The sequence below is a fragment of the Cricetulus griseus genome, chromosome 3 (assembly GCF_003668045.3).
Source record: "Cricetulus griseus strain 17A/GY chromosome 3, alternate assembly CriGri-PICRH-1.0, whole genome shotgun sequence".
Taxonomy (NCBI): Eukaryota; Metazoa; Chordata; class Mammalia; order Rodentia; family Cricetidae; genus Cricetulus; species Cricetulus griseus.
In genome coordinates, this window is record NC_048596.1 from 228659172 (window position 1) to 228682448 (window position 23277).

Consider the following 23277-nt stretch of genomic DNA (forward strand, 5'->3'; position numbering starts at 1 on the left):
TAGTTTTATAATTATATGCATAAAACATTATAAATGTTGAATATTCAATCAATTAATTTTATACTAAAAGAATTTTACTTTTAGCCATAAAGTACTATTATCTGCAAAAGAGGCAATCTCCTAGCAATTATCTTTCTGTAATAATGGAATCTAACCATTTTACCAGAAAAATTACATTCTCCAGTGGTTTGCAAGGTATTCACTGTACACTAATCTTTCTTAAATGCTGCTATTATAAAAAATAAAGTTCACAACTATACTATATAACAATTCCCTTTGAAGATGAATGGATACAGACAAAAGCCAAATGGATACTTTATAATGGACCACAGCAGGTCTGAAATGAGTCAATACCCTGTATACAAAAGGCAAGCTTATACATTTAACTAATTAATGCATTTAAGGAGAGGAAAACTCTGGCCTATGATGTATCATTTGGAATGAGGAGGGGTTTTTTTTTTGGGGGGGAAATTACTCAAAGACAGCTTAGTTGTTAACTGACACTGATTTTTGTTTACTTTTACATCTATTTCTTACATAGAGTATCACTTTTAAGTTATGGTTACTATGATAATGACTACTGATGATAAGTACTGTATGTATGTGTAATTTAATTTAAAGCAATTATTGACTTGTTACAGATTCTCAATCAATTAAAAATATAATGTAAAAACCACAATGACTTTGTCATTTGGGAGAAAAAATACATCATAAACTATAAAGAAAAATAGACCTAAGACTGCAGTGACAACAGTACTTTCTGATAAAGAATTAATGTCTAACAGGTGAAAATATAGTACTAACAATAGTCAGCTTTTCACTTATGTACATAAGTTTTACCAAAAGTAAAATATCTCAAAATTACATCAGTTTTTAAAGCAAATATATTTTTAATTACTGCTTACAATTATTTTTAGGCAATTTTACAGCTTTTTCTAATTGATTATAGATCAGACAAACACCAGTAGATACTACTTGCAAGAATAGTCATAAATGAGGTTATTTATACTTTAACTCTTATAAAACTCATGTTCGGACTTTAAAGTTAAAGTAGAGTAGAGGCTACTTACAGGTTTTCTCAGTTATTTAAAGAAAATTATATGTGGTTTGCTTAAAACTGCCAAGAATATAATGTATTTGGTTTAAAAGGCAGCAATTTAACTTTAAGTTATTTTACTTTTCTATCTTTTAAATAAATAGCACAATTAAGAAACCAGAGGCTAGGTATGGCTCGGTAGTTCAGAGTATTTGTTGCTCTGGTAGAGGATCTGGGTTCGGTTCCTAGCGCCCACATGGTGGCTCACATCCATCTATCTCTAACTCCAGTTCAAGGGGACCAGACTCCTCCCCTTCTGACCTCCATGAGCACTGCATTCACATGGTGCAGACACAGACGCAGGTAAAACACTCACACAGAAAACAAATCTAAAACTCGTAAGAAAGAAGAAACCAAATTACTGTCATTCATATCTGAACTAAAGACTATAGTGTTATTGATACATTTCAACTGCTGTTATAATTGCAATATATTTTTTTTACTATCTGTTAGACGTGTAGTTAGTGTTCATATTTACAGGAAGAGTGTAGGTTTCTTACCAGGTTGGGGCTGCTTTCTGGTTCTGGGATTCCGACGGCCTCTTGCTACATTTACCTTCCGTTTTTGTGTAGACTTTTTCACAGATGGCTTAGGCCGTGAAACAACTCTACCTGGAGACTTCTCTTGTTTCTTTGCCCTTTTAGCATTTGTGGCCACTGGAGCATCTTTAGATACAGAAGCTTCTTGCTTTTTCCTGTCCAGTCTGGTTTTCTGTACAAACTGTGCAGTTAGTACTTCTGCACCTTATGCAGAAATGACAAGACTGAGTTAAGGGTGTGACCCAGACACTTTGCAGCACAACCCTTCTCTTTATTTTATTGGGGGGGGGGTGCTAACTAATACTAGGAAATACATTAGAAAGTTCTGGGAATTAGTGAAAGATTTTAAAAATAAAGCAAAATGAGGGAAAATGACTAGTGGTTAAATTATAGAGTCAAACATAACATTTAGATCTTGGCAATCAGCATATTCTATATGCTTCTTAGGCACCAACATTTCCTAATTAAAAATAAAAACCAATCTCCCTTTCTGCTCCTGTCTCCCTCTTCTCTTCTGTCTTCCCTCTGTGTCTCTCTACTTCTTTTCTCTCTTTGCTTCCCTCTCCCTCCCCCCTTTCTAATAAAACTTCTCAATCAAAAATAAACTAAAAAAAAAAAAAGCCAGGCAGTGGTGGTGCACACCTTTAATCTCAGTACTAAGTAAGCACAAACAAGCAGATCTCTGTAAGTTTTATAGTGTGTTGACCCCTCTGCTTAGGAGGTCCCCTAAAACAATACTACAATTCCCTAGTTCTGGAGAAAACACAATAGACATAACTTGAGCTGATGCTGAAAGTCATATAGTTGGTTATACTGACTAAAATATATCTATCAATAAAATAAATGGTGGGGAGAAAGAATTGGCTTAGTGGTAGAGAGAGCATACTGCTTTTCTAGAGGACTAATGCTGGATTACCAGCATCTGGGCATCAGGCAGCTCAGAATGGCCTGGATCTCCATCTCCTGGTGCTGGGGCTGGTGTGTGCATGTCTGTGTGTGTTTGATGCTCTCTTCTAGTTTCTGTGGGCACTGCACCCCCCCATAAAAAAAAAAAAACATAATTTTTTTTCTTCCTTTTATAGGCGCTTGGGCTATTAGTTAATGGACACTGTTACTGGCATATCCATTTTTAGAGGATCTCCGTTTCCTACTACCTGCCAGAGCTAATACAGAAATCAGATAGTCACCTTTCTAAGAATGGAACATAAATATGTGAGAACCTCCTGAAGGTTTACTAGGGAAACATAAACTTCTGATGGACAGGTCCAGTGGTAAGCTCTAGTTCACATGAATCCAGTCAAATAATAGGATACGAGGTGAAGTTATAATTATAATAATCACATACATTATTCTTACCTCTTTTTCTCTTCTGAGGAAACTGCCCTTTAACTAACTTAAGAGTTGGGTTGCATGATCCACTGTCTGCTTTGGATGCAGTTCTTTTGGAAAGTGGGCGGCCCAGGCTCACCCGTTTATTTGGCAGCATAACAGCCGATGTGCTGGCCTTTCTCTTTGGCTGAACTCTCAGATTTGAAGCTGGAGTCAATAGAGCCACAGCTCTCTTCTTCACTCTCAAAGGTTTCCCAGACTTTTTTGATGTTTCAGTTTCTTTTCTTAGTTCCATCTCTGAGTCAAGAAATTCAGGATCTGGAGTCATAACTAAAGAAAATCCAGCATCACAAATCCCATCTGAAATACAAGGACACTGAGGATGCTCTGCTAACAAGTCTAAAGCAGCAGACAGATCCAGAGTGTAGCCACTAGGATCTAAAAAATAACTCTTCAACTGAGTCAGAGACTCTGAAGGGCACTTTTCAAGTGGGGGAGCCAAGTCAAAAGCATGGGACAGTTTTCCTTTGAATGCAGTGTCTTTCATTTCATCTCGAAGAGCCATCAATGAAAGGCTTTTGTCCACCTTAAACAGGTCTTGGAAACTATGCTTTACTAAGATGTTTGGAGGGATTCCTTTTTCAGGAAGTGATTTCTTTGCTTCTAGAAGTGCATGACTAAGGGCAGGTAAAATAGGTATCACTTTCAGAGAGATGCCATCTTCAACTTTTAAGTCCTTTGCTCCTAAAACACATATACGCATACATTAAGAATTCAACCCTGTTTCAGATTAAATTAAACCCTGTTTAAAGGAAAAAATGTTAGATTTCAAAATTATTACCAGGTTACATTTATTTTTTTAGCAAACACTTATTTTTTTAGATATCTGACACACATATGCTCTGAAGTCACAGAATGCAACCAACGTAGACATTATGCTTGGGGATAATGGTGAACTGCATGTTCAGAATCCAAGCATCACAAACCAAAAACCAAATCAAGCACATTAATATATTTGTATGACAAGCATAGCCAGATGTGGTAGCAAATATCTATAATCCCAGGTGATGCAGTCCTGGAGATCAGATCCTTGATGCCTATGAGACTAACACTCTACCAACTGAGCTACATTCCCTTCCCAGAAGTGTTTTAATTGTAACATGATATACATGACATATTGTATAACTGTTTAGGTACTCTATGACTTGACTTGTGGTAGTCTGAATGAGAATGCCCTTCATGGGCTCAGATGTTTCAGTGTTGGTCCCCAATATGGATGGCAGTTGTTTGGGAGGTTTGAAGGTATGGCCTTCTTGAAAGAAGTATGTCACTGGGGCAAGCTTTGAGGCTTCAAAAGCCCCTTGCCATTGCTAGTATGTGCTGTCAGCTTGCTGTTCCAGCCCCCATGCCTGCTACCTCCAAACCACCATTATAGATTGTAGCCCTCTAGACCCATAAACCCAAATAGATTTTTCTTTTTTTCTTCCCGGCTTTGGTTTTTTGAGACAGGGTTTCTCTGTGTAACAGCCCTAGCTGTCCTGGAACTAGCTCTGTAGACCAGGCTGGCCTCAAACTCACAGAGACCCGCCTGCCTCTGCCTCCCCAGTGCTGGGATTAAAGGTGTGCGCCACTAAAGCCCAGTCAAGATTCTTCTTTATGTTCCCTTAGTCATGGTGTTTTATCACTGTAATAGAAAAGTCACTAGTACATGATTAAAATTATTTTTTGAGGTCAGGTGGTGGTGGCACATGCCTTTTAGTCACATCTCTTAGGAGGCAGAGGCAAGAGGATCTCCTTGAGTTCGAGGCCAGCCTAGTAGACAGAACAAGTTCCAGAACAGTCAAATCTACACAGAGAAACCTTGACTTAAAAAAACAGAAAGAAAAAATTATTTTTTATTTCTGACAATCAAGTATTTGTCCTCAGGGTTAGGATCACCTTGGGAATGCATGGTCCAAATACAAAGACCCACAGTCTAGATATGAAGGGTAGCCATGAAAACCCCAAGTCATAGCTTAGACAGATAGGGAAAAAGCATGTCCTAGCTACTGTTAGGCAACAAATGAATTCAATTTTGGATATGCTGAAGTTGAGGAAGCTTAGATATCATGCTAGATATGTTAGTTAAGTGGAGACACAGGTCTGAAGCTTAGAGGCTACTTGCAAAGGAAGCCAATTAGGAAGGTTAAAGGAAGATAGACGCTCAAGGGAAAAACAAACAAGGGCTCTGTGCTACTGAGAAGTCGAGTAAGATGAGTACTGGAAAGTACCCAACAGGTTGAGTGAACTGGGTACCACTGTAACCTCACCTGTTGATTGAGGTGAATGGAATAAATGTAAACCATGTAGACCCATCTGCTTATCTCCAAAATCTGTAAAAATGAGAATCAAAAGAAGAAAATGTAGGTTGTTGATCTTATGAAACAAAAGTAAATACATTAACCCGACCCTCAAAAAAAAAACAAAAAAAACAAAACAACCCACAACAACAAAACCGAACAAACAAAAAACCTTGTTCTTACCTGGTTCTGGTGTTAAGGCTGATGAAGTAAGTAAAATGAAAAATCCCCCATCTTCTAAACATTTGATGATTGCCTAATTAAAAAAAAAATAAGAGGATTCTTCAATCTCTCTACTTCTGGGAGAACTATTGTAGACTGAGTAGGACTAAGTAGGACTCATTTTTGAAAGGTAGGCTCCCATAAAAGTTTCTACTTGTCAGTGTCACCCATGCCATTTCCAGCTACTGAGGGATGTGTAGGTTATACAAACCTTTCTAAGGAAACTAAAGTGATGGTCAGGAAAGGAAGCATGTAACCCTGACTGGCAGCCACAGGAAAAAACTATCACACAGAAACTCATGTTATTTGCTTGCAATTCAAAGTATTTTAGCCAACACTATCATTAGGACAGGTCACTGTCCCTACACACATGCATGCACACATGGTCTGTTTTACTTTACTGATTTTTCTTTTTTAAAGATTTATTATTGCCGGGTATTGGTGGCTCATGCCTTTAATCCCAGCACTGGGGAGGCAGAGGCAGGTGGATCTCTGTGAGTTCGAGACCAGCCTGGTCTACAAGAGCTAGTTCCAGGACAGCCTCCAAAGCCACAGGGAAACCCAGTCTTGAAAAACCAAAAAGAAAAAAGAAAAAAAGATTAATTATGTATAGTTCTGCATGCATGTACATCTGCATGCCAAAAGAGGGCACCAGATATCATTATAGATGGCTGTGGACCACCATGTAGTTGCACAGAATTGAACTTCAAGACCCCAGGAAGAACAGCCAGTGCTCTTAACCACTGAGCCATCTCACCAGCCCATTTTTTAATGTCTATTGTGGGGACAGACAAGGCCTGATTTGCTTCATTCCTGTCCAACATTTGCATAATTTTCTTTGTAATATTTAGAAATTATTCATCATAAAAGTTAGCTCAACCTCTGGGTCAAGCATCTATTTCTATCTTCTGAGAAGCCCTGGCTAGCATGACAGAATTCTTTGAACCAGTAGCTACTCCTCAGTCTTATTGCCTATATTATGGAAACGGAAGAAACAACTTTCCTTTTTTTTTTTTTTTTTTAGATTTATTTATTTATCATGTATACAACATTTTGCTTCCATGTATATCTGCACACCAGAAGAGGGCACCAGATCTCATAATGGATGGTTGTGAGCCACCATGTGGTTGCTGGGAATTGAACTCAGGACCTCTTGGAAGAGCAGTCAGTGCTCTTAACCGCTGAGCCATCTCTCCCGCCCCAAGAAACAACTTTTATAAAGCCTGGATAATGGTTTAGATAGCTTTCAAAGAACCATCTCAGAAGTTGCACTCTGACTAACGTAAACACACTAGATATCTAATCAATGTATCAAAAAACAATAAAGACTTTGAGAGAAAAAAAAAAAAAACTTCTTCTTTTAGTCAGGAATATAAACTGAATAATGAGACACAAAGGTAAGCTGAGATGTAAAAAAATGAAAATGTCAGTTAAAATTATGATGTCAGTATACATAACAGTGAAAACCCTACCAATAAGCTAAATTATTCAGCCAACACTTAGGCACCAATTTCCCAATTTAAGAAAAAAATAATTGTATTTGAAACTAGTGATTCTTACCAATTGCTTATTTTTAATGTATCTGATCAGTTTATCTATGTTTTCTCCTTGTTTGTTTGACAGTTCCACTTCATATAAATCAAAGCATAAATCCTGGCAACAGACTGTAGAGGGAATCAGAAATACAGAACATTTTAAATTTTAATTAAAAAGCATTCTTTGACAATTCCATATGTGTGTACTAGTGTTTTGATCACATACACTCCTACTGCCCTCTCTGTGACATATGAAAACATGTATGTATGTATGTATGTATGTATGTATGTTTGTTTGTTTGTTTGTATGTACATAGTGTCTCACTGTCTCACCATGCTTTCCTGGCTGGCCTGGAACTAGCTATACATACCAGGGTGACCTCGAACCCACAGAGATCTGCCTGCCTCTGTCTCCTGAGTGCTGGGATTAAAGGTGTGCACCACCACCACCCAGTCAGAACTTTTATTTTTAACCTACTTAAAACACAACTTTCACAATCTCAACCAAAAAATGGATAAAGAAAAGAAAATGTGGTAAGCTTACACAATGGAGAATTACTCAGCTGATAAAATCAATGAGATCATGAAATTTGCTGGCAAACGGATGGAACTAGAAAAGATCATCCCGACTGAGGTAATATGATCAATCCACAGACCCAGAGAAGCTAAGTAACAAAGAGGCTCAAAGGGGGACATATCAATGTCACTGAGAAGGGGAAATAGAATAGACATTGATGGTAGACATGGGGACCTGGGAACAGGAGGATCAGGTGGGTGGAGGAAGGAGGGAGAGAGTACTACAACTTTCAAAATATTGAGTTTTAAAAATGTACTTTAATCCTAGACTCCAGAGAGAGAGAGAGGCAGGCAGATCTCAGAATTTGAGGCCAGCCTGGTCTACAGAGTGAGTTCCAGGACAGTCAGAATTATACAATAAGACCCTGTCTCAAACAAAAACAAAAAAAAGTTCTCTCTTATATTGTTAGATTAACAAAATAAATACTAGACAAAAATATCAGTGTTCTATGAATTAAAGGACCATTTTTTCTCATATTTGTTTTATTTTTGCTTTTATTTTGAGAAAAGGTGTCACAATGTCATTCTTTACATCCGCCTCTGCCTCCCAAATGCTGGTCTCATATTTGTTTTGAACTTAACAGTACATAAAATTAAAAATAAAAACTGATGTACATGAGAGGAATGGGTCTGAGTTTTCAGCTATTTTTTTTTTTATGTAATTTGCTCAATTTTCTGAGCATTCTGTATTAAAGATAAAAGTCTTTGTCATCTTAGATGAATCTGTGAGTTTCTAACTGGCTTCCAAGGAGTGGAGAACATAGAACCCTATAACTTTCTCAAAAAACCACTTTATAAAACATTTAAGATGAAATTTAGATGTGTATGTGAATGTCTGGATGACAGTGGACAATGACTGCAGTAAGCCCAGGATATGTAGTGTGCTATTACATTTTGACAGACCTTTCTGCTCCAAATAATTCTGTCTTCCAAAGGCAGCTTCAGGTAGGCTTTCTTTCAGAGAAGACACTTTCATTACATACTTAAAATCTAATTCCTGTGGCCTAAAAAACAAAAATGCATCAAACAGTGTAATAAATACTGACACAACCTTATCACATTCTAACTCAAATGCAAACAAAAGTATAATCATAAAAAAGTCCTTAAAGGGTTGGAGAAATGGCTTGATTGTTGGGAGTGTACTACTAAGCACCCACACTGGACAGCGTATGACTCCCTCTTTTGGCCTCTACTGGTACCTGCGCATACATGCATATACCACCACACAAGGCATACCCCGCCCCTCACAAGACATACATACATATACAATGTTTTAAAGTCCTTAAATTCCAGGCTAGGGTTCCCTAACTAGAACTAATAAAATAAAATAAAATTAAAAAAAAAAAAAAAAAAAATTCCAGGCTAGGAGCCTGGCATTGGTGGCGAACACCTTTGATCCTAGCACTCGGGAGGCAGAAGCAGGTGGATATCTGGGAGTTCGAGGCCAGCCTGGTCTACAGAGCGAGTGCCAGGACAGGCTCCAAAGCTACACAGAGAAACTCTGTCTCAAAAAACAAAAACAATAACAATAACAAAAAACGAATTCCAGATTAGGTAATTCACATATTTATAAACAGTGTAGACTCCCACACATATGAATGACCCACAGATACTGTCTACAAACATGCTCACATTTTCTGAATTTATTTCTGGCAGGGCTGAAATATCTAGATGTGTTAAAGAATTGTGTACTCTGAAACTGAGAATTTTCAAAAATTATAATAAGCTGAAAAGTCTCTGAAATATTGGGCTATACCACAGAATGTGTCATGTGCAGATCTTCATTCTATCTCTCCAATATTTTTTCTTTCTTCACTATTTATTTTGAAATGGTATCAGACTTATATAAAAGTTGCAGAAAACAGTACAAAAAATGTCTATACTTCACTATATTTGCTTATACTGTATATGCTTTTGGTATTTCTAATTTTTTTTTTGAGGCAAATCTGATGCCCCTTTACCTCATGATTCTCCCCCAAAATAACATTTCCCTGTACAACTTATTACCAAAAATCAAGAAATTCACAATGATAGATTACTATTATTTAGCTTACACCTTTATCCAAATTTTGTTAAGATCCTTCAAAAACCAACTATCACTAACAAAAACAGATTGAGCAAGTTGTATATAACACACACACACAAAATATCAAGAAAAAGAGGCTACCTACTGAAAGAGAGGGACAAGGGAAATGTTTAAGGGAGTTGGGAGGGGCTAAAGGAAAGGGAGGGCATAAAGTGATGTAAATTTATTTCAATCAAAGCATATTTTAAAACTTGAAAAAAAAAAAAAAAGGAAAAAGCTAAATGGTGGTGGCTCAAGCCTTTAATCCCAGCACTCTGGGAGGCAGAGCCCAGCCTGGTCTGAACAGCAAGCTCCAGGACAGCCTGGGGCACAACACAGAGAAACCCTATCTCAAAAACAAACAGACTAAAGAAAAAAAAAAAAAAAAGCAAAACTAACTAACCAAAAAAATAGATTTTTGAGCCAGTCAGTGCTCATGCCTTTAATCCTAGCACTTAGGAGAGGCAGGTGGATCTCTGAGTTCTGAGTCCTGTCAAGGACAGGCAGGAACAGAGAAACCCTGTCTTGAAAAACAAAAACAAAAACAACAAAAAAAGATTTTCAGTTATCTCCAATGGACAGTCTGCCTTTTTTCATTTGTGATTAATGTGTAAGTTACAGGAAAATGGTGAAAGATACACAAACAACCAACTTTTCACCTATTTTTACCATCTACTTGAATACCATGCACATCATTTTTTCATTACACATAGTAACTACATTCTACAGCAAGAAAGAGCTTTCCCTTATTTTAAAATTATTTTTTCACAAAATTCTTACTTTACTATTTATGGGCTATACTATCCCTGTTCTCTGTTCTTACAAATGGCCAACAAAAAATGAACTCTGATAGAAATAAGTTCTCATATATCAACTAAATTATTTCTATACTTCAGTGGTATGGAGTAAAAAGTATGAACAGATCAAACAAAAAGATCTCTTAAGATGTCCTCCACAGTTCCCAGGATAGAGAGGAAAAAAAAAAAAAAAAAAACCTTCATTATCATAATTCACCATACTAAAAACAAATTTAACAGCCGCTTTTAGTATCAGATACTGTAAATCTTAATGAAGAATCAATAATAGTATTGAGAGGCTATAATTTGTTATGTTGCTCTCTAGACAAATTTGATTTGTTTTAGAGGAAAGGCAAATTTCTAATATAAAATAATTTAGTCAGGCATGGTAAAAGATTCATGGAGTCCCAGTTATTCAGGAAGCTGAACTGGGAGGATCCTTTGAGCCTATAAATTCCAAACCAGCAAGGGCAATACAGCAAGACCCCATCTCAACTATAAGTACCATTTTCCTTTTAAGGTACAGAATTTAAGTCACCTGTGTACTTGTATTCTACACACTCAAATGTATTCTAAATAAAACCAAGTAAAATATATTTCACACCAATGTGTGAAATGACCACCCAGCACTGGAAAAACAAAACATGCATTAGGGATGATCAAATATACTTACAGTTGTACTGGAATTCCTGTGCCATGAGTAGACCAAAGAGTTATATCACACAGCAAACAACCCTGAATAATTAATTGCCCTTTCCATGGAGAGATGAGAGCTTTAAGAAATGAGGACAGAAAGAAGCTGATTATTTTGTGAAACATTTACTAAAACAACAACAAAAACTACAAGAACTAATTGACTTCTTACCATTTTGACTGAGTTGAAGTCTAGAAAGAAAACAAAAAGAATATTTTTATTAAAGGAAGAAAAACAAACCAAGTAAATAAAGCACACAGGTAATTACTTACAAGCTTTTATAAGTAGGTGTTGCCATCTTTTAGATTCCCAGTATTAAAAAGCTACTATTATATAAAAGGAAGGGTCCGTCTGGGTCATTTAATAACAGTGTTGCCTAAACGTTCATAGAGGTAATTCTGAAAGAAGGAAAAAAAAGAATTATCAGTACTATGGTATTGCCTATGAATTAAGCTTATCCCAAACTTAGACAAACCTGAAATTTAGGACATAAGGTTAAGAAATATTTTTTTAGATAGAATTTATTCACAGTGACTATACCTGACTTAGTTGGAAGGCACGAAAATGACTTCTTTTGTAAGAGAATGTGTAGGTATCTGCAGCCACATGGCAAACATAGCCAGAAGATGGCCTAAGGTAGTTACCTGTATAATTCTCAGACGCAAACTTGATTTTTCCCTAGAATAAAAACATTAAGACTCATCAGATGTTTTCAAATAGCAATAGCCTTAACAGTAGGGTTCATTTTAAAAGTAGCCCAATAGGGATGAAGAATTTTTTCCCACCAGTAACCAAAATAAAATTTATGCTTCTTAGAAAAAAAAATCATCTTAGTGTCACTAATGGTTTTAAACATCCATAAGCACTTTAAAACTTTAAAAAAAAAATAGCTGTGCTTGGGTATCTTTCTGAGGTTTTCATCACAACATCAAAGGGATACATGATCAAACCAACTATTTGTTTTTTTTTTTTCTTCTTCTATTTTTTCGAGACAGGGTTTCTCTCTGTGTGACAGCTCTAGCTGTCCTGGTACTAGCTCTGTAGACCAGGCTGGCTCAAACTCAGAGATCCACCTGCCTCTGCCTCCCAAGTTCTTTGATTAAAGGCATGCACCACCACCACCTGGCCAGACCAATTATCTTTAATGAAACTTCACTGAATGGCTAAGTAGTGACTACGGTAAGAACGACAAATGAAATCTAAATTATCAAAAGATAAGTTTCCAAACCAAAGTACTAATGAACTGTAAATTATTCCAGTGCCCAGAAAGTCTTCAAGGGGAGACATGTAATAAAATGAATGACAGGCAGATGTCCATGACCACTGAATCAACAGTATTTCCTGTGATAGACTAAATGAAGAATTAAAAGTCAAGTTTACTGGAGCCAGGAGTGTAAGTGATAGAGTACTTGCCTAATGTGGGCACATATGGGCAAAGCCTTAGTTTTGATTTCTAGTAAAAGGGAAAAAAAGTCAAGTTTTAACATATGATGAAATGTCATAGAATGATTAAGTGTTAAAGGGGGGGGGGCTCACAATTTTCCACTAGTAGCTGAGGAGCTTCTGGGGGAGGGAGAGTTCTCTTTAAGGATATAGTCCTAATATGTCCACCACACTCCAGGTAGGTGACATCAGTCTTATGGTTATATGGGCAGCACAAATTGGACAAGGTATATTACTTAGGGGGAAAAAAAGGACAGGAAGTTGAGAAGGGTTGAGGAAGTGGGAGATGAATCTAAGAGGAGTAAATATCAAAATATATTAAATGAATTTTATGAATATTAATCCCCAAAGGATTAATAAAAATATTATATTAAATAAAAGACCAGAGGCTGGCTCAAATGATTAAGAACACTGGCTATTCTTCTAAAGGACCTGGGTTTAATTCCCAGGACCAAATGAAGCTATTAACTAACTGTAACTCTAGTTCCAGGGAATCTGAAACCCTCTTCTGGCCTCCTTCAGCACCAGGCATGCACACAATGTACAGGTACATGTGTAAGCAAAACACTCATACACAAAATAAAAACAAGTCTGTACACTGTATGGCCCTATTTACATAAATATCTAGAACACAGACAGATCCAAAAAGGTGGAAAATAGACTAGTTGCCTGGGTTGGTGACATAAAGGGTCTAAGATAATTACAGTGATTGTTCCACAAATCTGAATACATAAGAACAACATACATGCTTGACCATATAGTTTAAATGGGTGAATACTACTGCACAGGAAAATATCGCAAAGTACTTTAGAGCCAAAATCACCAGGAATCTAGCCAGTATGCATAAGAAAGGGCTTTAGTCCTCAGTTACATTTTGTTTCACCTAGCAATGCTAAGTACCCTCTTCTTGAGTTTCTGCCGCTTTGGGCTGCAAATACTCCTCCACTTCCCCATTATCTAGTTCCATGAATGTCCTAAACATTTTGGCCATCTACTCCCTTTATATATCCCACACAATGAGGTCTTGGCTTCAACTAACACCCAACCATAATTTGGGTGGATCCCCTCCTAAACTACTATCACTACAAGGCTATGTTGCAGAAACACGAAAGGCTGAGTATTTCTCTAATTCACAAAAGTAGTATCTATCTACCTCCTGGGAAATTACTAAGTACAAGTTCCTTGGCTAAGTACTTTAAATGTCATCTAATCCTCACAGTAATCCTACAAGTTATCAGTTTTTCCAAATGAGAGAAAAAAAACATAAAACTTTTGATGCTAACCATGTTTTTAACTATTACCTATTCATCTCCCTGAATTCTTCAGCGTCCCTGTAAATCTTTTCTTCTGGCCTCCTTTCTACTCAGGGTACCAGCTACAGTATGCTGAAAGCATTATATTCTCTCTGACCCCTAACACTCCAAGGTTGTCAAGTTTTCTCAGATCTACTCCTACTCTATTCTTCCGTCATTACAATGGTAAGAGTCTTACTAAAGTACCAATCTCTTGGCACTGAAAAATACCCTAAACTTCTAATTGAAGATTGTGACCCGCTTAACACTAATGAATCTGGCTTTTATTCTAGCCATCTCAGAGAAATAACTAAACCCACTTCATTTTGCAGAAGAGGAGATTCACCTTCTTCAGAACTGTATCTGGCTGGACTACTCAGCGTGCTAACAGCACTCAAACAACAGAGTACATGCTGACATGCCAATTTTGCCTTTTAACAATGGAACTATTTTGCTTATTATAAATCTAAAATGAGGATTATTAATTTTAAATAATCTATTAAGCAAAATACAATCTGATCACTGTATATTCACAGCTCAAAATAAACTAATGTAGAATAAATAAATTATATTTACAAATTACGACTTTTTCATCTGACTGCAATTGCTTACTTTTAGGTTCAATATTCAACTTTAAAAATATTATTTTTCAGGTGTATACATGTAGAGGTCAGAGGGCAACTGGAAGGAGTTGGTTCTCTCCTTCTATCATGTGGGTCTGAGGTCAAACTCAGACATTCAGGTTTGACAGCAAATGCCTTTATCCACTGAGCTATCTTGCCCTCCCTCTTGATTTTTGATACATGGTCCCTCTCATTCTGTAGCCCCAGCCAGCCTTGAACTTGTAGCAACCTTTCTGTCTCAGCCTCCTAAGTCCAACATTCAACTTTTTTTTGTTGTTTTTTGTTATTTTTTCGAGACAGGGTTTCTCTGTATTGCTTTGGAGGTTGTCCTGGCACTTGCTCTGCAGACCAGACTGGCCTCAAACTCACAGAGATCCGCCTGCCTCTGCCTCCCGAGTGCTGGGATCAAAGGCGTGCGCCACCAACGCCTGGCCCAACATTCAACTTCTGAAGATTGTTTTTAGTATTCTCAAAATTTGATCTACAAAGTTTCTGATTATCAGGTTGATACTTGCAATTTTTAAAATATTATTTTTGTTTTGACATGATGTACAAAAGGTAAATAAATTGTTCAAGATCATATAATTTTTATTAAAATTATTTTAAAATGTTATGTGGTATCTGCATTCTCTCACTCTTTTGTGATACTGGGGAATACAACATTTTAAATGCTCTATTACTGAGCCACACCCCCAAGTCTTTTATGGTGACATCCATATAAACCCAGTGACCAATGTTCTAACTCATCAAATTGGGTTTATGAATTTGTGCTTTAGCAATAAACTATTATTTTCAATGAAAGGCTGCACCAAACTCATTGTTGAGTACCTTGCAAAAAGATATTGTTTTTTCTCTTAGAAGAAAATCTAAAAAAAAAAAAAATGAGAACATTAATTTTTTTCTGTGACAATTACATTTTAAAAACCACCTTTGCTTTTCTAGATCATTTTATCTTACAAAGCAAGTGGCACAACTAAGAGTTTTTTTGTTTTTTGTTTTTGTTTTTTTTTTTTTTTTTGAGACAGGGTTTCTCTGTATTGTTTTGGAGCCTGTCCTGGAACTCACTTGGTAGACCAGGCTGGCCTGGAACTCAAAAGAAATCCGCCAGCCTCTGCCTCCCAATTGCTGGGATTAAAGGGGTGTGCCACCAATGCCTGGGAAAATATTTTCTTTTAATTGCTTTCACCACTAGGTATATTCACCCCAAATGTTCTTAACACAAAGTAGGGGATTTCCACAGAGGTGAAATAGATCCTGTACCAAATAAACTAGGCCTTAAGAACTGGGGTCAAATATTTCTTCTCCTAACGAGGGAGCAGCTGTGGATTAAAGGGTGTATTTCATCAAGCAATAGTGTATTGACTATTCAGTAAGGGATTCAGCAAGGGATTCAGTTCTCCAATTAAATGGTATTATATCTTATTAAGGGAAAACAGAAAGTATGCCCTAGGCACATTTCTCATGACAAAAGCAGTAATTAAAACAGAAACCAATTTAAAAAGACAAAAAAGAAAAGCAAAAGACTAGAAGAGAATATTTATTATGCAGATAATGAAAGACACTAACACATTCAGACAGCAGGAATAAAAAAAGGAAGAGCCATTTAATAGCCAATTAACACTTAAAAAACTTTCAATTTACAAACTTAAAAAGCCAAATCATTTTATGCAAGAACACATTACAATGACACAGTAGAATGTTAAAGAATATATATATATATATGTGTGTGTGTGTGTGTGTGTATATATATGCACACACACATATACATACATACATACATACATACATACATACATACATACATACATACATTGCAGTCAGAGGAAAAGAAACCCAAAGACTAACAGGTGAATTAGTAGCAATAATGGAAGCCAAAGATAGAAATGAGGCTACCCAAGAACATAAGAAGTATTCAAAACTAACATCCTAAAAAACAATTATCAAAGTACAATGTTTATATTCAGCAAAAACATTTTCCAAGCATGACAGTGAACCAAAAAGTTTATCATCATCATCTTCATAAAAAAAACTTTTAATAAAAGCATCTACAAATGAAGTAACTTTAACCACAAGAAGATAACTCCAGATTGAAAAACACAGTAATGAATGGGGAGCACAGTAGAAATGTGGGAAATAATAAGAACTGGATACAAAACCCAACAATTCTAAGCAGGCTTCCAGCTATCTGATAATAATCTTAAAAGGAGTTCTATTACATGACAAAAATAGTATATAAATCATGAAAACGGTGAATGAAGTGAACAATTTTAAGATAAAGATGTTTGTAAATTTAACTTTGAAAAATCAAGAACACAGAATTCTAGGAAAATATGTAACTTCCATACAAATAGATTTAAAAAGATAGATTAGAAGATCTTAAAGAAATATAAAGACTACAAACATAGAACAGGGTAAACAAAACACAAAGAACAACTACATTAAATGCAAATAAATTATAATGTTCTGCCCCTAAAAATATTTAAAACTGCTTTAAAAAAAAAAAACAAAAAACAAAATTTCAGCCAGCAGAGAGATGATTGGATTAAGAGTATATATTGCCCTTCAAGAGGCCCCAAATTCAGTTCCTAGCACCCACATTGGGTGACTCACAACCTTCTGTAGCTCCAGAACCAGAATCCAACACCCTCTTCTGGCCTTCACAAGTACCTGCCCTCAAGTGAACATACCCTCACACAGACACACATAAAACTTAAAAATGAAGTCTAAAAAAAAAAAAATCCCAGCCAGGCATGATGGAACATACCTGTAATCCCAGAACTTGGGAGACTTGGCAGGAAGACCATAGGTTTAAGGGCAGCCTAAACTACACAGGAGGGAGGGAGGGAGTGAGGGAGAAAATCCTAACAGATACTCTTTTACTTATTAATGGTGCTGCTAATTGAATCTAGGTAGCAAACATACTAGGCATATGTTCCATCACTCAACATTTAGAGTCCTTCCATACACCCTTTTAAGTATTTACTTGAAATATAAAAGTATAGGGCTGGGGATATTGCTCAGTTGTAGCTTGGTCTGTATTAAACTTTGGATTCAATTCTTAGTACCACAAAATAAATGAATAAACAAAATATATAAGTGTACATACAATCTAGTTATTTCAAAATAGTGAGAAATTTAAATAAATATATTTTTCACTGGTAAGATTAATAAAAATGATTAACTTACAAGATGAATCAAAACATGTTGGTTTGTAGGAGATGTTAAAATTAAAAAAGGAAATGTAAAAAAGACATTTCAATAATAAGGTACCTGTAATAACTGTGATGACAAACATTAAAAGTCCTAGAAAAATCTAATTTACCAAATATGACACCCTGAATTAATTAAAAAAATAATCTGAGTAGCCCTTAACCACTAAAGAGATTAAACCAATAGCCTAACATCTGCCACCAACAAAACTTTAGGCTCAAGTGAATTCAATGGCAAATGTTTATGGCAGTGGTGATTAGGAGCAGTTTGATGGGAGATGTCGTGATGAACAGAATATATTCTTACAATAAACTGTATCTTGAAGGAAATTAATTATAAGTAAAGATTCTCAAAGTAGTGATGATTATGCTAATGTGATCTCTCTCTCTCTCTCTCTCTCTCTCTCTCTCTCTCTCTCTCACACACACACACACACACACACACACACACACACACACACAGAGCAATACTTTTCATCATTTGGAAGACCTGTACAATTTAGGGAACCAGTATTTTCCCAAATGACTAATGCAAGAATAAAAGCCCTTCAATGTGCAAACTAGATAAATGCATTTCTATACGTTCATTCATAAGGTTTCCAATTTACACTGTAGGAAACTTTTAAACTATTATCAAAATTGATGAATAACAAAGAAAACACAACTTATCTGAAAATATTGCTAAAATGTTCCTCCTTTTAAAAACACTTAGCTAGCAGCCGGGCGTTGGTGCACGCCTTTAATCCCAGCACTCGGGAGGCAGAGGCAGGTGGATCTCTGTGAGTTCGAGACCAGCCTGGTCTACAAGAGCTAGTTACAGGACAGCCTCCAAAGCCACAAGGAAACCCTGTCTCGAAAAATAAATAAATAAATAAATAAATAATCAAATAAAAAAATAAAAACACTTAGCTAGCCAATGCCAGTATATTTTGCCATATACTTCAACTAAAACAATCTATTACAACAGAAGTAATGCAGAAGTAATATTTGAGCATTATGCAGAATACTTGAGCATTTAAAGGTGACATGAAGGCTATTTGCAAAAACATAATACAATGCCACTCTTATCACTAATAATTTTTTGGAAGGGAAATAGCTATTTTTCTTCAAAATATTACTTAAGTCAAGATGTAATCGGCTTAGTTTTTAAAAGATACTAAAAGTATGTTAATGTAGTAATTATCAACATAAATAGCTGGAGTCTGAAATAGTTTTAGAACTATAAAGGAGTTGACTAGGGATGTAGAAGTGTGCTTGTCTAGAATACACAAAGCCCTGCCTCAATCCCTAGCACTGCTTAAATCCAGCGTGGCAGTGTGTCCGTAATCCCAGCATTTAAGAGAAGGCAGCAAAAAGATCAAGAGTTTAAATCCAGCCTTTGCTACATATCAAGTTCAAAGCTAGCCAAGGCTACAGTTAAAAAAAAAAAAATGGGTAAAAGAGCATGGAAACATGCTATAACATAAATCTTGGAACATAAAACAAAGTATGAATCTCTTTAAGTTCAAAACAGGTGAATATTTGTTGGTTAATCAAATAAAGACCACGGTGACAGTTCAAGGAATACTTTCCTTCTAGAATAGACACAAACCATTTCTAAGGTACCTGTAGTGCTCTACTAAGCAAGGTGCAGAGACAGCCTGCTTGCTTTTTTTGTAAATACATTTTCACACATAATAAAAATCTATTCTCTTAGAAGGGAAAAAAATCAAAACAATGTCTTTTCTTAAAGGAATCTATAAACGCAATATTTCAATGCAAACACAAGTATTCCAATGAGACTGTCTATAGAAATTGGGATGATTCATCTGGAAGAAGAAAAAAGAATCCAGAGCTCCCTTGGTCCCCCAAAAGACAAAATACCAATGTATATTATAAAGCTATCATAACTAAAATAGTATGGTAACTGCTAAATAGGTCAAAGAATGTTCAGATCCAAGGTCATAAAAATGTTTGACCTGTCCCAAATGTTTGACTTTCTTACTAACTAGGGATGATTAAAAATTAAAATGAGATTTTTTTTAACTATCAGATGGGTTAAGATGTTTATAAAACATCGTTACCATCCAGTGTTGCCTAGCAGTAATGAAAACCATACTTAAGGGGAAATGAAAATTTAAAAATACAATCACCCCGGGACATTTAACAGACTGCCTAGCATTGATTTTGATTCTACAGAAACATTATCAGGAGCACCAAAAGCCTGTTTATAACAGCTGCAGGTGGGGGGAAAACACAGCTCTGCAGTATTGTTGTAAGAAAATCTTACAATGTTCCCCGATGAGACACAAAGGAAAAACACGTCTAATACATCTTAGTAAATAGATATGCTATGGGTAACAAATATCAGGCAAGTTTCCCGGCAGTTTTCAAATTTCAATTTATTTAAACAAATGTTTGGACTAGAAGAGATGCCTGTCATTTATCTTTTCTATTTAAAAAGAATGTAATAGAAAATGTATTGGCAACACATTTCAAACATCATCTTCCTTAAAATAATAATTACAAAATACTTGGTTATCTTTTATTTTTTTCTAACTTGAACTCACTAAGTATTGATACACAAATGACAATGGAGCTACGCTTTACTACAAGACCATTTTCCATTAGAAAAGCATTCTTTTACACTATCAGGTGTATACGTGCTTTGTACTAAACCTCTTAGGTAGGATTTCCAACAATCTCAGATGCCATACTATCACATTTACAGCCTGTCTTCCTTTCGCTTTCTCAGTAGGAACACTCAGTCCTCAGGTCATTTGTATCACACAAGTTTAGGAAAGAGTTTCATCAACTTTCCTATTCCAATTTGACCCTCAGAGAGAATACAGGTTAGAGTTGCTTAAAGTTAGGCATTTCAAATGACTAAATCCCGATTAAGAGAAACTCGAAAACTTTCAATCTCCGATTTTGAAGTTCGGCCACGTTTTCCTACCAAGTGGTTGGTACTGTCTTCTAACCAACTTCGGGAGCAACCTACTGCAGTATTCCTTCAACGTTACTCCATCCGGCTGCGGACTTCCATATGGGTAGCCCATTTACGCATAATAAATAATAAGTCATGCCACGTGTTGCCTTGGATTCTACAGAATTCACCAACTTGAGTTGAGGGTTTCCCTAAGAAACCCGGGGAATGAGCTAGTACATCCCGAATTAAGGGAAAACTTCAGTGTAGACTTTATCACATCCCTTGATAACGGAGCTGACCTGTGACAGGCGACACAAACAAAAAACGCTCTAGAGTCTTTCTGCCCCAAAGTGCAGAGACGAATCCCGAAACCCTCCAAGGGCTCGCACCATGACCACCTTCTCCAAGCTGGAGCAAGTGAGTGTGGCTCCCTGACCTGGGCTACCGAGGCATCTGCCCGGTGGCCCCCGAGCGACGCCCACCCCACCCGCTAGCCCTCGGTCACCGCGCGTGCCCGTCACGCGCCGCGGCAGCCGCGTGCACCCTTCCCCACGGGCGACTATGCAAGTGCTCGCCCGAGACGCCCCAACACCCAAGGGAGCGTTACCTGTCCCCGGCGCGGCCGCCTTTCCCGAGGAGTTGAGCTCACCGCTCAGTGCCTTTCCCATGCTTTTGCAGCGCGTTCCTTTCTCCTCCTGGCCCTTCGTCCTGCGGAGTCTCCCGATCTTCTCCTCACAAACCCGGGCCTCCCGGCGGCGCGCGCCCGGGTCCCCAGCCTCACAGGCGGGAAGCAAGCTTTGCAACAATCCTGGCGCTGGGAACGCGTCGCCTCTCTAGACCCGGGCACCAGCAACCGGAAGTAAAACCCCGTGGCCCTAGGAGAAGGGGAGGGGGTTAGAAAGACAGAAAGTGAAAACTGAAGCTTCGTGGTCTGGTAATAGACGGGAGCCAATCGCTAAGAGGACGCCCAGGCGCAGGCGCACCGCCGGCGGCCTCCACGTTGCGCTTGCTTTTCTTCCAGGCGCAGGCGCGGCGGCCAAAACTCGCTTCGGATTGGGCGACCAAGCCAGTTCCGTGGCTTCCCAGGACGTAAGCAGCCGGATGTGGAAGGCGTGCACAGGAAAGCGAGGATCCTGTGAGGATACTCCTGTGTCTCGTGGGTTGCTTATGGCCGATTTCTGTTGTTTCGTGTACCGGGTGCAAGACAGTACAGAGACTCTTCCTTCCGTCTTGTATTCTTGCTGAGGCCATTTCAGGTTTAATTAGAATCTGATTTCCTTGATGAAGAATCCTGTGGAAAATTACCTAACTCTATTCTAGGACTGTAGGCCAAGATGCCCCTGCTAACTTCTGTGTAACTGCTTGCTCGTCCAAAGCTCCCGGTTGCAGCTGCCGGATGTAGTTTTGCCTTTAAAAACCCCTTGGTGTAAATGCTTGGGGCTACACTCAGGTCCAATACCTGAGTATAGTCCCAGCCAGCTGGACTGAGTGAACTGAGTGATCATATCTGGTGATTCTGGTGGTGCTTGGTTGGTCTGACCCAAGTGCGACATTTCAGAAGTCTTAACTGTTGTTTGAATTTGCTGAAAGTTAAATCCATACAAAACTTAAGTTCGTTGTGTGAATTTCCCAGACCAACTTGAAGTTTATTGTCCATGGGGAAAGTGCTGATGCGACCATTAGTAACAATTCAGGTCTATCCTCACTAGAGATAAACATCCTGTAAGAAATCAAGCAGTACCAAGCCATGGACTGTGTACCATGGGTTAAATATTTGTTACAATGAGATTTAGATATTAGTAGGATAATATACTTGTGCCAAGTGCTGTATTACGAAATTATGGTTATGAACAAGGTAAAGAAGAACCCTATTCATAACAGTTCATTGTAGAGGTGAATTTACAATTTTATTTATAATTTTATTTCACATAATAACGTGCTGTGAAAACTAATGAAATGCTAGTAAATGGAGTTGGTGGTTGGAGACTGGAACTGCAGATCAATTAAGATGCAACTAAAGCAGGATGCTTGAAGATGAACATGCCTAAATGAATCCTTGGAGGTAGAGTTTTATAAGCAGAAATGAAAACAAGTGTAAAGCCCCCACCCCCAGGTGAAAATACTTATTCATAATGAAAAAGCAGAAGATATTTAGAGTGCCTTTCAACTAAGAAGGCAGTCAGGGAAGTGCCTACCACACCAGCATGAAGACCTGAATCCTATCCCCAGAACTCACATAAGGGGGACGGGTGGCCCAGCAAATAATCCCAGCACTGAGGAAGCAGAAGCAGGTAGCTGTTGTCTAGTTTACTTGTGAATCCAAGGCCAGTGAGAGACCCTTTCTTTAAAAAAAAATATGGACAGAGGCTGAGAAATAACACCTGAGGTTGACTTCTGTTCCCCACACACATTGCATACATGTACCACACAAATACGCGCCTGCACACATCTACATACGGACGGAATAAAAGTACATGGAACCTGAGCTAAGGATGTAGCACAATTGATAAGAGTGTTTGTCCAGTATGCAAGAAGCTCTAGGTTTAAGCCCCAATAATGCATACATTGGATATGGTAATGCAAGCATATGATTTCAGAAGGTAGAAGTAA

General features: G+C 37.5%; 1 protein-coding gene across 3 annotated transcripts in view; it reads right to left on the bottom strand.

Annotated features, from left to right (window-relative positions):
* Positions 1-21604, bottom strand: part of Tasor2 (transcription activation suppressor family member 2) — a 38190-nt gene extending 16586 nt beyond the window's left edge. For 2 of the 3 annotated variants that reach the window (XM_035442844.1, XM_027405111.2), the window contains exons 1-11: positions 21275-21604; positions 11733-11870; positions 11465-11590; positions 11364-11383; positions 11172-11271; positions 8540-8640; positions 7086-7189; positions 5487-5559; positions 5274-5336; positions 2992-3708; positions 1597-1839 (exon numbers count right to left, since the gene is read on the bottom strand). In XM_035442844.1, the coding sequence (XP_035298735.1) occupies positions 1597-1839; positions 2992-3708; positions 5274-5336; positions 5487-5559; positions 7086-7189; positions 8540-8640; positions 11172-11271; positions 11364-11383; positions 11465-11490 (1447 nt within the window). In that variant the 5' untranslated portion in view covers positions 11491-11590; positions 11733-11870; positions 21275-21604. The remainder of the gene's footprint in view (positions 1-1596; positions 1840-2991; positions 3709-5273; positions 5337-5486; positions 5560-7085; positions 7190-8539; positions 8641-11171; positions 11272-11363; positions 11384-11464; positions 11591-11732; positions 11871-21274) is intronic. The other variant, XM_035442843.1, reaches the window with a different exon arrangement.
* Positions 21605-23277: the final 1673 nt, after the last annotated feature.